The 17,576-nt window shown below is 35.3% G+C and overlaps 1 protein-coding gene across 1 annotated transcript; it reads left to right on the forward strand.

Annotated features, from left to right (window-relative positions):
- Positions 1-13,378: 13,378 nt before the first annotated feature.
- LOC110932237 (pollen receptor-like kinase 4) lies at positions 13,379-16,977 on the forward strand. Its single transcript, XM_022175589.2, has 3 exons — positions 13,379-14,108; positions 14,942-15,532; positions 16,171-16,977. Exons 1-3 carry the CDS (start codon positions 13,442-13,444, stop codon positions 16,839-16,841), a joined length of 1,929 nt encoding a protein of 642 aa, XP_022031281.1. The 5' UTR covers positions 13,379-13,441; the 3' UTR covers positions 16,842-16,977.
- Positions 16,978-17,576: the final 599 nt, after the last annotated feature.

A 17,576-nucleotide genomic window follows, 5' to 3' on the forward strand; every position in this document is an offset into this window, starting at 1 on the left:
ATATAAAATCATAATTTGAAAAAAAAACCACTAAATCACCAAAAACATAATAAAACATCAATATAAACTCATAGATTATGTAAAAGAAAACTGTTATCCCATTTGAATATTTTAAGAAACAAACCAAAGTTTTTTCGAATAAATGTTGAAATGGGTATAAAAGAACACACCTTTCCACCAAGATAAATAAATTTCATATCAACTTATCTCTTTCTTATCTCTTTCTTTTCGACTCTAACTCGCACAATAGTAGACAAAGGAGTTGATGTTGAGTGAAATGGTGAATTTATAGCAATGATAGGAGATTCCTTAATCGGTCAAATTTATTACATATTGATTGAAATTGGACCTTTGGAGTGCTTTTGCGGTTTATCCCAATAGGTTTCGTTTATTAATTGCATTTAAGAACCGAACTTATTATTGTATTATTATAATTAATTGTGATTATATTCTCATTTAATTATTTTTTTTATTTTTTAATATTAATGTAGAAAGACCATTTCACCCCTTACTAACATCATTAAGTTGTTGTACCATAAGTATAAAAGATTGTAATTACTTAAATTTGGTTGGTATCCTTATGAAATGCTTTATAATATAGTATAGATAGATAGATATAGATATAGATATAGATAATTATTTTTTTTATTTTTTAATATTAATGTAGAAAGACCATTTCACCCCTTACTAACATCATTAAGTTGTTGTACCATAAGTATAAAAGATTGTAATTACTTAAATTTGGTTGGTATCCTTATGAAATGCTTTATAATATAGTATAGATTAGGTTCTAGCATTAATGTACTGTACTATATGTTAATATGGTGTTTCATGCATTGCTTTGTTGCAAATTGTGTTGTTTTATTTGTAAATTATTATTATTATTATTTATAATAATCTAATTAATTTAGCCAAAATCTTGTTAATAATATATTAGAATATATATATATATATAGAAAGTATAATGTACTTCAAGGCTTAACCTACATTAACATACATGACAAAAAATATAACGTGCATTATTATCATAGAACGTGCGTGATTATAGTCTCATGCGTGATTATGTGGTCCCATGCGTGATTATGTGGTCCCATGGGTGATTATGTGGTCCCATGCGTGATTATACCCCCGATCCAACGGTTACCATTGTCTCCTACGTGATGTATGATAAGGCTTTTTGTATGTTAACCTTACTCTATATATATATATATATATATATATATATATATATATATAGTATTTTAATACTTTTATTATTTTAATATTATAATAATAATTCCTTTTTTTTTACTGTTTAACTTTAATTTAATGATTTTTTAGTATCACGGGGTGGGATAAGCTTGGTGTCAACCGGTACTGGTATCGAAAATACCGGTACGGTCTTGTTTGGTATCGGTACAAATAGTAATTTTAATATTTTAATAATATATATAGTTTTTTATATATTTTTATTATTTTAATATTATAATAATAATTCTTTTCTTTACTTTTTAACTTTAATTTAATGATATTTTTATGATACTTATGATCTTTCGGTTTAAATTTTATCTTAATCTATTAAATTCTGATACTAATATCATGGATAAGTTCTTAATATTTGATATCATTTGGATCCTTTTACCTATTTTTTTATTATATGTTTTCTTTGAAAATATATTGTTGTGTTTTTATTACGAATTATATTTGAGCTACTTTTAATATATTAGTTACTTCGAAATTTAAATTTATGGTTACCTTGTCAAAGATCATTTTATAGAATAATCATAAGTTTGGAATAATTATCTTTAAACCAATTATTAAAACAAATTAAGATCAAAGTTAACTTTAAACTAATCTACCTTTATCTATAATATATTATTTAGTATAATGTGTTATTGATGATATTAATTTTAATGATTATTGATATATAATTATTTTATATTATTTTTTATCTTATCTCTTATTTATTTAATATAAATTAAATGCAATTAATAGGATTTTTATAGGATGATGCATTTAAAACAACCATAAATTTTGGTTTTAAAATAGAACATATAACTAAACTTTAGAATATATATAGATTACAACTACGGGTTATGTTCGTGATTATATGGTTGTTGTGTGAATTAATTGTTTTAAATGAATAATTATAATTAGGGGTTATATTTGTGATTATATGGTTGTTGTGTGAATTAATAAAAACCACAATTTATGTATTTTACAGCTAAAAACGAAATCACATAAATATGGAATAATTAAGGGACATTCAAAATCAAAACTGAGACTCCAGATAATGGAGTTTAAGTTCGAATGTCGTTTACATCCATAGATTAACGGACATTAAAAATCAAAACTAAGTATGAGCCTCATAAGTTCATAACCATGTCAGCCCAATGGCCACCAGCCCGCATTCTAACCCGGAGGTGGCGGGTTCGAGTCTTGCTCGTTCCCAATGCCCCTACGGTAGCGGATTTACTCCCAGACTCAGGCTTGCTGGGTGGCGGTCTGCGAGGTGGGATCACCTCGGCGGTTGGGAGGACCGTGGAATACCCCCCCCCCCCCCCTCATAAGTTCATAGGATTAAGCGGTTTTGATTTGGTTTCTGTAACAACTCTCATTAAAATCAATAATTAGAATGATAATTAGTCAATAAAGAAACCCTAATTGAGACACCCAAGTAATTCCGCACTAAACCTAAAATTTTTGAAACAATCGGAATCAGGATCAGGACCCCTAAAACTCAGGGGGGGGGGTTAAACCCTAGTGATAATTATCCCTAAAGTTTGCTGTACAGATTGAAATTCAAATTTTTAATGAATCAGCAAAGCTAGTCCCGAACTCAGCTAGCTTAGGTATATAGACTGCACCCTTTACGGACCGTAAAGGGAAAAGCCATACGGTCCGTAAGGGAGTCCCAAAATTCACTATAAATAGCCGACCTTGGGACTTGAAATTGGAAATGAAAACGACGTAAAGTTGCTGTCTGTACGTTGAGTTACAGTCGTTATACTACAATAAAACACACACTGCTTTCGAATTGCTGCCGCAAAACAGGGTAATCATTCGATCGCTATTACGATTCATTTTCCGAGATCAATATATCCAAAGAATGTTTAAGTGCCGCCCACATTGGGTTATACTTTGTCGTTCGTCGTTAAATCGATGAATGTTTAAGTATTGCACTTTGTCGTTCATTGTGAGAATTTGATTTCGTGAGTTATCGTGACTGCTGTATTGATCACTAACCCGGTTTTGTGTGCATTATTATTGAAATTAGGTTAACAAGGCTAAATCATATTCTGTCCGTGTTAAATCTGCAATGTGAGTCATTCTCTTTTTATCAAAATGTTTTACAATACTCCAAATTATTTTCAGAATTATAATTACAGTGATTAAGTTGATGTAATCACCAAATTACAGCCAGTATGTGGGGTATTGTGCACATTACTACTGTTTTTATCACTTTAGGTGGGCGAATCTAAAATTTAGTGATACGTCATTCATTGGGGCAGCCAATGGTGATATGACCACTGTCACAGATCCGGTCGAGTGACAAATACTGTGGGTAGTTGGTTGATATCAGAAACATATGTAAAAGATCTTAATACTGTGAATTATAACAAATGTGTCATTTTTTTTAGTAAATAGAATGATTCACTCAGTATTTCCCCGCTGACAAAACCTTTTTCAAACATGTTTCAGGTGATCTACTGTAATTCAGGAAAAGTGCCGGAGAGCATTTCAAGCTTACGATAGTGGCTCAGTATAAAATAAAGAAATATGTTTTGAAATAAAGATTTATCAGAAAAATCTTATTATTGTAAATTATCGGGATTTTATCCCGAATTGTGAAATAAAATAATCGGGAAAAGTTTTTAGCTTTAAAACGATCTTGATGTTAAAATTCCGCTGCTAAAATCACATAAATAAATATCACGGGATTTCTGTCCCGCGGCTCCTGAAACGGGTATAACCGGGTCGGGGGCCGTGACAGAAATAAGGTGGTATCAGAGCCACTGAGTTAAGCTAATTAAGTATTTAAAAGATACTTAATTTTTCCTGATTACTATTATGTGATTATGTGTTTTATTAAATTGACTATTTGTTAGTTACAGTATGGGTAAGCAAAAGTTGCAAGATATCTATCTTAAATTAGATAGGTCAGTCTACGAAGAGGGAAGTTCATCCAAAACTAAATTTTCAAAGCTCCCTACAATTCCTGAAGAAGGAATATTTGTGCGAAAAGCACAATATGAGAATCCGCTTTCTCCTAGAAAAAGGAGTATGATTATTAAGAAAAGTAAAGAGCAAATCCGAGAAAAGAGGATTAAAAAGGAAACCCAGGAGTTAATCAATAAATCACCTTGGGAAGATAAGTTAGATGAGAAATGGGCAAATTTGTATATGCTAGCTACAGTAGCAGAACATGCAAATCTTTAAATACCCTAAGTTTAGGAATAGCACTTCTCAGTAAATAAATAAATAAATAAATCTGAGTGTGTTCTTTCCTGTTATTTTGTACAAATAGTGTTCAATAAAACTTTGATGTTTATTTGTTAAACTTTGTTCCAAAGTTTTAACTTAGCATTTTTGTGCATTTTGCATATATGCTACACAGCATGAGCGAGATATCTGAAGCTTTTCAGAACCTCAATCTTTACCCGGTGAATATAGAAGTTTCCCAAGAGTTTACTGGATACTTTGCTGATGTGGACCAACCTGTAGAATTCCATGCTCCACCTTTGACAAAGCCAAAACGAAAGAAAAAGAAGAATTACGTGTGGGGACATCGTATACGTAGGAAAAAGCCAGCTCCAAAACTTCCTAAAATAAATAATCCTTTAGAAATAGCAAAAGAAACTGGTAAACAGCCGGAGATGGAAATTGAAGTTAAGAAAGATTCTAGGCAAATGGAGATACAGTTTGAGGAATATTCTCAAGAAATAGAAATGGAAGTAGGGCAAGGTTCTAGACCAACTCGGGTAGAAATTGGAAAGAGTTCCAATCAAAGCCAGGGAATAACTTTTCAGGATGAAACAGATTTTCTATTGGCAAACTGTGAAACTATTCAGCCTGTCAATACGAATATTTTTACCTATCCTATCGAAAATCCAATCCCTATGAATTTTGCACCAGCAATCCCAGAACCAATAGTCCACGCTCAACCTGTAGAAATGGAAGAATGGTGGACGAATGATTGGCAATTTCAAAATATTGTCAACGACCCTTATTCCTTCCTTCCGCAATTCGATCCAGAACCCCTACCTAATCCACCAATGAGCACTGAGAATATGGCTGAACTTCGCCATTTCGGTGAAGAGTTGATGGATGCAGGGAATAGAATCAGGGAGATAGGGGGACAGATTGCCTGGAAATATGATGAAAGGGAAATGCGTTTTTAGAACAACAAATGGGGAGGGATAGGAAGGTGGTAAAACTATAGTTGTGTAATAGTATAGTAAATAGTGAAATCAGTCTGTAACATAACCCCGAATAAAACCTTGTAAAATATCTGTGTGTAGTGATGCATACTATAACAGATATGAAATGGAATCGAGAAATCGATAGTTTTGACTATACATGTATTATAAATTGTCTGATTGTTTATACTATTTATCAAATACTAATAAAAATTATTATATATTATCAGATGGCAAATAGTGGTAATGAACCAGTAAATGAGGTTAATCAGTCGGAGCAACATCCAGGGGATCAATATATGACTAGACAAGATATTGAAAATATTGTTGCTCAAGGGATAGCCAATGCTATTCCAGCATTTGTTGCTGCTGTAAAAAGTCCAATCGAACCGCAACATATCATTCCTAGTAAACGTACTACTGAAGATAACTTCAGTAATAGTATAAACGATGGCCATAATCATGTTAATCATGATAATGAATCCCAGCACACGCCGCTCCCTAAGAAACGGAAGGCTGCAACACCTGGTTGCACTTTCAAAGAATTCCTTGCTTGTAAACCCACTGAATCTGCAGGCAATGAAGGGGCAACTGCATCACTGCGTTGGTTAGAGAAAACCGAAGCAGTAATTGCAATAAGTAAGTGTGCCAAAGATGATCAGGTCATGTACGCATCAAATCTGTTTAAAGAAGGAGCACTTGAATGGTGGAACACTGTGTTACAAGCTAAAGGAAGAGATAGGGCTTATGCTATGACTTGGGAAGAATTTAAGAGTCTGGTAGAAAGAAAATTCTGTCCTGAGTATGAAAAGGAACAAATGGCAAATAAGTTCTTAACTCATCGGATGTTAGGTGTGGATTGTCGTGGTTACACTTCGACATTCTTTGAATATGCTAGAGTAGTACCTAACCTGGCTTCGCCAGAACCGGTACTCATTTCTCGCTATATTTGGGGATTAATTAGCGAAATTCGAAATATCGTTAAGGCTGCGAGACCTCGCACTATTGACGATGCAGTAGAATTAGCTAACACCCTAACTGATGAACTGATACGCACAAGAGATGAAGATAGGAAGAAGGAACTAGCTCAGAAAATTACCCAAGGATTTAGGGTGGGTAATAGTAGAAATTTCAAGAAAAGAGGAACAGGGCAATCCTCAACTTTGCCATTTTGCAAAAAGAATCATTTTGGAAGATGTAATAAACTTTGCAATTTTTGCAAAACGATAGGACATCGTGAAGAAAACTGCAGGAAGAAATCCATAATTTGTTACAATTGTGGAGAAGCCGGACACTTCAAAACAGAATGTCCTAAGTTAGCCAACCCAGTAGACAATAAACCCAAAGCGACCGAAGGAGCTACTAAGAAGAATGCCAGAGCATTCCAGCTAACTACGCAAGAAGCAGAGCTCATTCCGGATGTGATAGCCGGTACGTTTTTAGTTCACAACGTTTATGCAAAAGTATTATTTGACTCTGGTGCAAACCAAAGTTTTATAAATACTTCATTCTGTCAAGCTCTTAAGTTACCCTTAACTACCGTTAGGCAGATTTTTACAGTCGAAACTGCAGATGGGAATTCAGTAAAAATCAAGCAGGTTTTGCAAAAAGTAGAAATAGAACTCTCAGGTCATAAATTTGCTGCAAACCTATTGCCTATGAAATTAGCTGAATTTGATGTTGTGTTAGGAATGGATTGGTTAATAGCCAACCATGCTCAAATCATTTGTGATAGAAACTCTATAAAAATTCAATCACCTACTGGGAAAGTAATCATGATTACAGGAGATAAACCTCGAAAGCCGCTGAAGTTCATATCAGTAATGAAAGTTGCTAATTATGAACGGAAACAAGGAATAGTATATATGATTTCAGTAATCATTTGTACTAAAGGAAAAGAACTTAAGGAAATTCCTGTAGTCTCAGAATACCCAAATGTATTTCCGGAAGATTTACCTGGGTTACCACCAGATAGGGAGGTAGAATTTAGGATTCATCTAATTCCAGGAACTACACCGATAGCCAAGGCACCCTATCGATTAGCTCCTACCGAAATGCTAGAATTAAAGAAGCAATTAGATGAATTACTAAGCAAAGGATTTATACAACCTAGTTCATCCCCTTGGGGTGCACCAGTATTGTTTGTGAAAAAGAAAGATGGATCAATGAGAATGTGTATCGATTATAGAGAGCTGAATAAGGTTACAATTAAGAATCGATACCCATTACCAAGAATTGATGATCTTTTTGATCAATTACAAGGCGCTAAATTCTTTTCTAAGATAGACTTGCGCTCCGGGTATCATCAATTAAAGGTTCAAGAAGAAGACATACCTAAAACTGCTTTTAGAGCTAGGTATGGACATTATGAGTTTACAGTCATGCCCTTTGGGTTAACTAATGCACCTGCAGCATTTATGGACATGATGAACAGGATATGTAAACCATATTTGGATAAATTTGTAATTGTTTTCATAGACGACATACTTATTTATTCAAAAAGTCAGGTCGAACATTGTCAGCACTTGCATGCACTCTTAACTTTGTTAAGAAAAGAAAAGTTGTACGCTAAATTCTCGAAGTGTGAATTTTGGCTACAAGAAGTGCAATTTTTAGGACACATGGTGAATCACGAAGGTATTCACGTAGATCCTGCTAAGATAGAAGCAATTACCAATTGGAAGGTTCCGCAAACTGCAATGGAAATTAGAAGTTTTATAGGATTAGCTGGATATTATACACGGTTTATTAAGGATTTTTCTAAGATAGCTGTACCATTAACTAAGCTAACCTGTAAAGCCACTAAGTTTGAGTGGGGATCTAAACAAGAAGAAGCCTTCAGAATCTTAAAGCAGAAATTAACCAATGCTCCAATCTTAGCCTTACCAGAAGGAACAGAAGATTTTGAGATATATTGTGATGCTTCAAAATTAGGATACGGATGTGTGTTGATGCAACGCAAGAAGGTAATTGCGTATGCTTCCAGACAATTGAAAAAGCACGAAGAAAACTATATGACTCATGATTTAGAATTAGGAGCTATAGTTTTTGCCCTTAAGATATGGAGACATTATCTGTATGGAAGTAAGTTTACTGTTTATACAGATCATAAGAGTTTAAGGTATATATTTGGGCAAAAAGAGTTAAACATGAGGCAAAGAAGATGGATGGAAATCCTGAGTGATTACGACTGTGATATTCAATATCACGAAGGAAAGGCAAACGTGGTCGCAGACGCCTTAAGTCGTAAGTATCATGAGAAGCAAAGGCGAGTCCGTGCTCTTAGAATAAATCTACAAGTAGATTTAATGGAACAATTGAAAGAAATTCAGGAAACGACAATCAAGGACGATGCCGAAGGAATGAAAGGTTACTTAAAAGAATTGGAACAAGGAAATGATGGAATTTGGAAATTCCACAAAAGCAGAATTTGGGTACCAAAACAGGGAAATTTAAGATCAAAGATTTTAGAAGAAGCTCATAAATCTAGGTATACTGTACATCCAGGAAACAATAAGATGTACCAAGATTTAAGAAAGAATTTCTGGTGGATAGGAATGAAGAAGGATATAGCCGAATACGTATCTAAGTGTTTAACCTGTTCACAAGTTAAAGCCGAACATCAGAAACCTTCAGGTCTACTACAACAGCTAGAAATGCCTGTATGGAAATGGGAACTCATAACAATGGACTTTGTTACTAAGTTACCTAAAACCAGAAAAGGTAATGATGCCATTTGGGTGATCGTAGACCGATTAACCAAATCCGCTCATTTTCTACCAATAAAGGAAACCTTTAACATGGAAAGATTAGCCAAGTTGTACGTAGATGAAATAGTATCCTTACATGGAGTTCCACTCTCCATTGTATCAGATAGAGATAGTCGTTTCACTTCCCGTTTCTGGACCAGTTTCCAAGAAGCAATGGGAACCCGACTCAATCTAAGTACTGCATATCATCCACAAACAGACGGACAAAGTGAAAGGACGATCCAAACTCTAGAAGACATGCTCCGAGCATGTGTAATTGACTTTGGTGGTAATTGGGATAACCATTTACCATTAATCGAATTCTCCTATAATAATAGTTATCATTCAAGCTTTGAAACTGCTCCATTCGAAGCACTGTATGGACGCAAGTGCAGAACTCCCGTATGTTGGGCGGAAATAGGAGAAAGTCAATTATCAGGTCCAGAAATCGTGCAAGAAACCACTGACAAGATAACACAAATCAAGGAAAGACTAAAGACGGCTCGAGATCGCCAGAAGAGCTATGCAGACAATCGCCGCAAGCCACTCGAATTCCAGATAGGAGACAAAGTACTTTTGAAAGTATCTCCTTGGAAAGGAGTAGCACGATTTGGTAAGAAAGGAAAACTGAGTCCAAGATATGTTGGACCATTCCTAGTGATTCAACGAATCGGACCAGTTGCTTATCGCTTACAACTACCAGAAGAATTAGTTGGAGTACATGATGTATTTCATGTATCCAATCTTAAGAAATGTCTATCAGACGAATCCCTGGTAGTACCTCTTCAAGACATAGAGGTAAATGAAAAGCTGAAATTCATAGAGAAACCCTTACAAATAGAAGATAAGAAAATCAAGTTTCTCAAACACAAGCGACTAGTACTGGTGAAAATCAAATGGAATTCAAAGAGAGGACCAGAATATACTTGGGAACTGGAGTCAGAAATGAAGCGAAAATACCCTCATCTATTTCAATGAATCTCGAGGACGAGATTTTTCTTAAGGTGGGGAGGATGTAACAACTCTCATTAAAATCAATAATTAGAATGATAATTAGTCAATAAGGAAACCCTAATTGAGACACCCAAGTAATTCCGCACTAAACCTAAAATTTTTGAAACAATCGGAATCAGGATCAGGGCCCCTAAAACTCAAGGGGGGGGGGGGGGGTTAAACCCTAGTGATAATTATCCCTAAAGTTTGCTGTACAGATTGAAATTCAAATTTTTAATGAATCAGCAAAGCTAGTCCCGAACTCAGCTAGCTTAGGTATATAGACTGCACCCTTTACGGACCGTAAAGGGAAAAGCCATACGGTCCGTAAGGGAGTCCCAAAATTCACTATAAAAGCCATACGGTCCGTAAGGGAGTCCCAAAATTCACTATAAATAGCCGATCTTGGGACTTGAAATTGGAAATGAAAACAACGTAAAGTTGCTGTCTGTACGTTGAGTTACAGTCGTTATACTACAATAAAACACACACTGCTTTCGAATTGCTGCCGCAAAACAGGGTAATCATTCGATCGCTATTACGATTCATTTTCCGAGATCAATATATCCAAAGAATGTTTAAGTGCCGCCCACATTGGGTTATACTTTGTCGTTCGTCGTTAAATCGATGAATGTTTAAGTATTGCACTTTGTCGTTCATTGTGAGAATTTGATTTCGTGAGTTATCGTGACTGCTGTATTGATCACTAACCCGGTTTTGTGTGCATTATTATTGAAATTAGGTTAACAAGGCTAAATCATATTCTGTCCGTGTTAAATCTGCAATGTGAGTCATTCTCTTTTTATCAAAATGTTTTACAATACTCCAAATTATTTTCAGAATTATAATTACAGTGATTAAGTTGATGTAATCACCAAATTACAGCCAGTATGTGGGGTATTGTGCACATTACTACTGTTTTTATCACTTTAGGTGGGCGAACCTAAAATTTAGTGATACGTCATTCATTGGGGCAGCCAATGGTGATATGACCACTGTCACAGATTCGGTCGAGTGACAAATACTGTGGGTAGTTGGTTGATATCAGAAACACATGTAAAAGATCTTAATACTGTGAATTATAACAAATGTGTCATTTTTTTTAGTAAATAGAATGATTCACTCAGTATTTCCCCGCTGACAAAACCTTTTTCAAACATGTTTCAGGTGATCTACTGTAATTCAGGAAAAGTGCCGGAGAGCATTTCAAGCTTACGATAGTGGCTCAGTATAAAATAAAGAAATATGTTTTGAAATAAAGATTTATCAGAAAAATCTTATTATTGTAAATTATCGGGATTTTATCCCGAATTGTAAAATAAAATAATCGGGAAAAGTTTTTAGCTTTAAAACGATTCTGATGTTAAAATTCCGCTGCTAAAATCACATAAATAAATATCACGGGATTTCTGTCCTGCGGCTCCTGAAACGGGTAAAACCGGGTCAGGGGCCGTGACAGTTTCGGTTTTAGTCTTTTAACCTATAGGCAGTTATTCTACATACGAGTTTATTAACTCTTCTTAATGTTTCAATTTTGGGTACTTATTTAGTTTAATATAAGTGGGACACTTCTCTTAGCCTTCCCAATAAAATATTATGTTGTTAAAAGTACATTATGTTTCATTTTATTGAATTCATCGAATCAGAGTATGTAAACTCCGGCTTATAGTAAATAGATAGTTGGAAAGACAAATATTCCATAGAATATTGCTGATAACTAGCAACAGTTTAAACCAATGTTTTAAAATCCGGTTTTTTAATCATACCGGATTAGGCATAAAAACGGTTTAACCGGTTGAACCGGGTTGTATCGGGCGGTTCAATCGGGTTGACTAGTTAACTGTATAATTCCATAAGTTACAACATCAACTCAAAAAATAATTCAAAATTAGATGTAGATGTAAATCTGGAACGAATGATGGAGTGATGGAAGTCTGGAACAAGTCACGAATGAATGATGGATTAATGAAGCAAGTTTTGAATTTTTATCGATAGAGATAAAATAATAAAAGTCGTTATGTTAAAGTTGAGAGTAAACATGAAGATGAGCCGATAAAAAGTAAAATCCTAACCCAAAAACAGACCTGAGCCGGTATCGGTATAATGGTTCAAACCGGTATACCGGATTTTACCGGCGATACAAAGTCGATGCCGTTTCTCCTACTTACCGGGGTGTTTCGGACCGCATTTAAATCCAAAAACGGTAATACCGGTATAACCGGCCGGTATTTACCGGTTTTTAAAACATTGGTTTAAACATTGTGTCAAACAAAAACATACACAACACTAGGTCAACAAGACAACAAGTATCTTCCAAACCAACTTTCTTGTTTTTTAAGTTACAAATACATACCCTAGAAACTAAAATCACTTTATGGCGATGAGACCAACTAACACAAACATCAAACGACAAAATCAAATAATAACATGGTCTTTAATTCGAACACCAAATATGTGTATATCATGAAATAATAGACTACAAAATGTTTAAGATACGATTATGGACATGAATGATATCTTATTAATCGATAGGTAATTAATTACCTTATCTTACATACAAAAAAAAACACTTAAACTCGAACCAATTAACTAACCTAGTAAACTCACGCTCGGTATGGTGAATCTGAGAATTGGAGCAGCCGGTCAGACAGGAAATCCGCTACATAATCTTTCCGGTAAAGTAAATTTAAACCATCTAGAATAACATTAGTCTACAGCTACTCAGTGTGGTGGGCAAGCGCAAGAGGACGTTTTCCAACACATGCATACCACGCAGGCAAAGGGAGCTTTGCTCTCCAAAACCCCAAAACCATGGGGTGGTGGGGGCGTTTTATGTTTATTATTAAATCTTTTTTCATCGACTATTATTTGAAAACTCACCACAAATTGCTCGGTCAATACACGATCAAAGAGCCCGAGCCCCATACCCGTGAGAAACTCGCCCCAAAGGGGCAACGCCTAAAATCATGTTGGAAACCCCCCCCCCCCCCCACACACACACACCAACCAGGTAAGCTAAGGTATATAGATCAAATAATTAATCCATATGGCAAGTATATCTCAGCCGGCCTTAAGAAGACAGCCTAATCACAATCATCCCATGACATTGTAAATTTCACCACATTATACAATTGTCTTTTTCTCCCCTTAAAACCTCATTAATTCAGCCCTTAAAATTCACTCCATTTGTTTCCTTGACATCGACAGTATCTAAGTTGTATCGCCACCAAAAACTGCTTAAAACAGCCTGTTTTGCTACAACCTTCACCGCATTTCACATCGACCATAACCTAACCTAACATGACTCGTTTTTCGCCACCATATTGGCTCCCCCTCCTAATAATCCACATTTTACTAACAACAACTTCACCGGTTCTATCCGATGAACAGGACCCTGCGAGACTAAGAACGTTCAGAGCCTCTCTCAACAACGCCGAGGCGCTAAGCAATTGGAACCCAGATGACAAGCCACCATGTGATGGTGAAGTACCAAACTGGAAGGGAATAATGTGCAACAAAGATGGAAATGTGTACGGGTTACAACTCGAGAACATGGGTTTAAGTGGGACAATAGATATGGACACATTGGCTGAAATAGCGAGTATTCGAACGTTAAGTTTCATGAACAACAACTTCGAGGGCTTGATGCCTAACGTGTCGAAAATCGGGTCTTTGCATGGGATTTTTCTGTCGAATAACAAGTTTTCTGGGGGGATAGGTGGTGATGCGTTTAAAGGGATGGGTTCACTTAGGAAAGTTGAACTGGGAAATAATAATTTTGTGGGTAAGATTCCCATATCTCTTTCGCAGTTGCCGATTCTTGTAGATTTGCAGCTTCAAAACAACGGGTTTGAGGGTAAGATACCGGATTTTGAGCAGAAGGATTTGAAAGTGAACTTTGCAAATAATAAACTTGATGGGCACATACCTAAGGGGCTTAGAAACCAGGCTCCAAGCTCATTTGCAGGTAACCCTCCTGAATATATATATATATATATATGCATGCATGTAACATGTTGCATCCCTTTTATTCTTATCATTATTATTTTACATATCATTTCTTTATATAAACTTAGTTAGTATGGCATATTTTGGAATGAAGGATTAGTAATTTACTTTTCTACACCAAAAGAAAAAAAAAATCTATTTACAAAATATTACTCTTGAAGGAAATATTTACCATTAATCCCAATCCTATGATTTTAGCAATTAAAGCAAAATAATTTTTCAAGTCAACACAAACCACCACGGTTGGAGGGTGTAACTTTTATAAAACTTCATGGTGTAACTTTTATAAAACTTCATCTAAATATCGGATACATATAGGGTTGTTCATGAGCCGAGCTGAGCCAGGGTAAGCTCAGGCTCCGCTCGATTATAAACCGAGCTGGCTCGGCTCGGCTCGGATTTGAAACCAATTTGAAAATCTAAGCTCGGGCCCGGCTTGGTTTTAAACCGAGCTGGCTCGGCTCGGCTTGGTTTGGCTCGATTTTAAAAAGAAAAATATAATATATAATACATAAAAATTTTCTGTAGTGAAGGTGACATCGAATAAAGAAGAAATATCAACGATGAACCTTGAAACATATTACTATTTGATCTATATAAACTATTTGATCCTTTAACTAAGATACCTTTAAATCCTTACAATTGTATGGCAAGTAGTATAATGTAATTTTTTTGTTATAAAATAATACAAAAATATTGTAACTTGACATATTGCTTTACATCAAGTTGGATTATTAATCAAAAAATTATAGAACGCATTTAACAAGGAAATTTGTCATTTGGGCCATGCAGGAAACAACTTATGTGGTAAACCTCTTAAGGATTGTAAGGAGACACTAAACAAAAAAATGATTATCATCATCGCTGTTGTGTCCAGTTTAGCAGTCTTAACTGCCATCATATTGGTCTTAAAAATTTTTCGAACCCAAAGTAAGCGAAAAAACGAGTACAAAAACCATCAAATAACAAAGATGGACAGAACGACTACTTACAAGGCGAATGCAAACAATCAGGTTCAAATGCACACTAAACAAGATCAGACATACAAAAGATCTGACAATGGCGGAAAGCTACACTTCGTGAGGACTGATAGGGAAAGGTTCGAGTTGGAAGACCTTCTACGAGCCTCGGCTGATGTGTTGGGAAGTGGGAGCTTCGGGTCTTCGTATAAGGCGATGCTTGCGGGACGAAATCCAATGGTGGTCAAGAGGTTCAAGGAGATGGGCAATGTGGGAAAAGAAGAATTCCATGCTCATATGAGATTGCTAGGAGGCTTGTCACACCCAAATTTACTACCTCTTGTGGCTTTTTATTACAAGAAAGATGAGAAACTGTTGGTCACTGATTTTGCTGCTAATGGTAGCTTGGCTAGCCATCTTCATGGTAAGTTGTTTCATATTCAGAAATTATATACTTACTTTAAATGAAAGAAAATATTCAAGTGGTTCAAATAAATGTAATTAAATAAGTTTATTTTGATAATATCAATGGATTGAACTAAACACCATATGTCAATGTAGCTACACCCATTGATAGGGTCTTTGTGTATGTGGGTTGACGGGTCAAACCGAGACAAACCTAAACCTGAACACGATACGAACTCGAAAATCGTGTCAAACACGTAAACGGTAAACACAAACATGAAATGAATATTCGTAGATTGACATGAACATGACTCGTTTTCCCCTATTTTTTTCCTTGTTAATACTTTAAGTTATAAGTTGATTAAAAAAAGTAGAATACAAATGCATATAATGCATTTATAACCATTATTATGTTTAAATTATAAAAATTTATTTGATTCTTTTTTAATTTTTAAGTTTCCACATAAAATACCAAAACTGTTTAAGTAGTGACATAAAAGCACACTTATAAAAATTATAAAAATAAAATAAAATAAACGGGGTATAAAATAAAATGAATTTCGTATTATTTTTGTGTCATACTATACTATACTACACTATACATTCACACTCCTAAGGGCTACAAAATTTCTCTAAATTATCTTGTTATGTATATAGGTAAACGGAAACCCGACGAGCCAGGATTGGATTGGGCAACGCGGTTAAAGATAATCAAGGGTGTAGCCCGCGGGCTTGATCATCTTTACGAAGAGTTTCCTCGTCTATCATTACCTCATGGTCACTTGAAGTCATCAAATGTGCTTCTTGATGAGGATTTCAACCCCCTTCTTTCAGACTATGCTCTAGTCCCCGTGATAAACAAGGATCATGCACAACACCTCATGGTGGCCTACAAGTCACCAGAATTCACACAACACAGACACACGACAAAAAAGACAGACGTTTGGTGCCTTGGGATCTTGATACTAGAAATGCTAACCGGTAAGTATCCAGCAAACTATCTAGAACAAGGTAAGGGTGGGAAACCGGATTTGGGGACATGGGTTAACTCTGTAGTGCGCGAAGAGTGGACGGGTGAGGTGTTTGATAAGGAGATGAAAGGGACAAAGAATGGTGAGGGTGAGATGTTGAAACTGTTGAAGATCGGGATGGGTTGTTGCGAATGGGATGTCGCGAGGAGGTATGATATAAGAGAGGTTGTTGAAAAGATACAAGGGTTGAAGGAAAGAGAAGATGATGAAGAGTTTTCATCTTATGCAAGTGAAGGAGATGGTTACTCTTCAAGAGCTATGGATGATGATAATTTCTCTTTCTCGGTTACTAGTTAGGTTGATCATATGTTTTGGTTTGGTTTTTATCCAATATATTATGATGTTGATGAATATTCATAAGATATGTTTTGGTTTTTACCCAATGTTATGATATTGATTAAAATTCATAAGATGGTCTAACCAATTTATAACATTGTTGTACATTGTGTTTTTGTTGATTATAATGGAAAATGTACGTTTTATACTTTTTAGAGTTAATTACATAGTTAGTCCCTGTGGTTTACTTAAAGTAACAATCTAAGGTACTAATAGTTTAAAATCACGTTTCAGGGTATTAACTTTTGATTTTTTAACAATCTAAGGTATTAACGTTAATGGTCTGTTAAAAACTAACTCTGACACCCTCATGTGCAAAATATGTGAGGGTATTTTCGTCATTTAGTCCATTTGTTTAAATAATAATACAGTGGATCAGACTTCATTCCCCTCTTCATCATCTTTCAAACCTTTTCAAGATCCCCAATTCAAACCCTAACCCTAACCAAGACTTAAGTGGGTGCAACGATGGTTTGTTTGGTTCAGCTAAGTCGGGAATTAAGTCAGCAGGGATGGATGCATATGTTCTTCGTGGTTACGTGTCGAAATTTGAACTCGGGTTGCAGAAAATCCGATCCGAAGGTGATGAATTACACGATACGGAAAGTACACGAGGAAACTTTTAGGGGTCGATGAGATTGTTCGTTAAGGAAACTGAAACAGAGCTTCAAAGGATCAAGATGGATGAACAGAAGG

This window comes from Helianthus annuus, chromosome 3, assembly GCF_002127325.2.
Source record: "Helianthus annuus cultivar XRQ/B chromosome 3, HanXRQr2.0-SUNRISE, whole genome shotgun sequence".
Taxonomy (NCBI): Eukaryota; Viridiplantae; Streptophyta; class Magnoliopsida; order Asterales; family Asteraceae; genus Helianthus; species Helianthus annuus.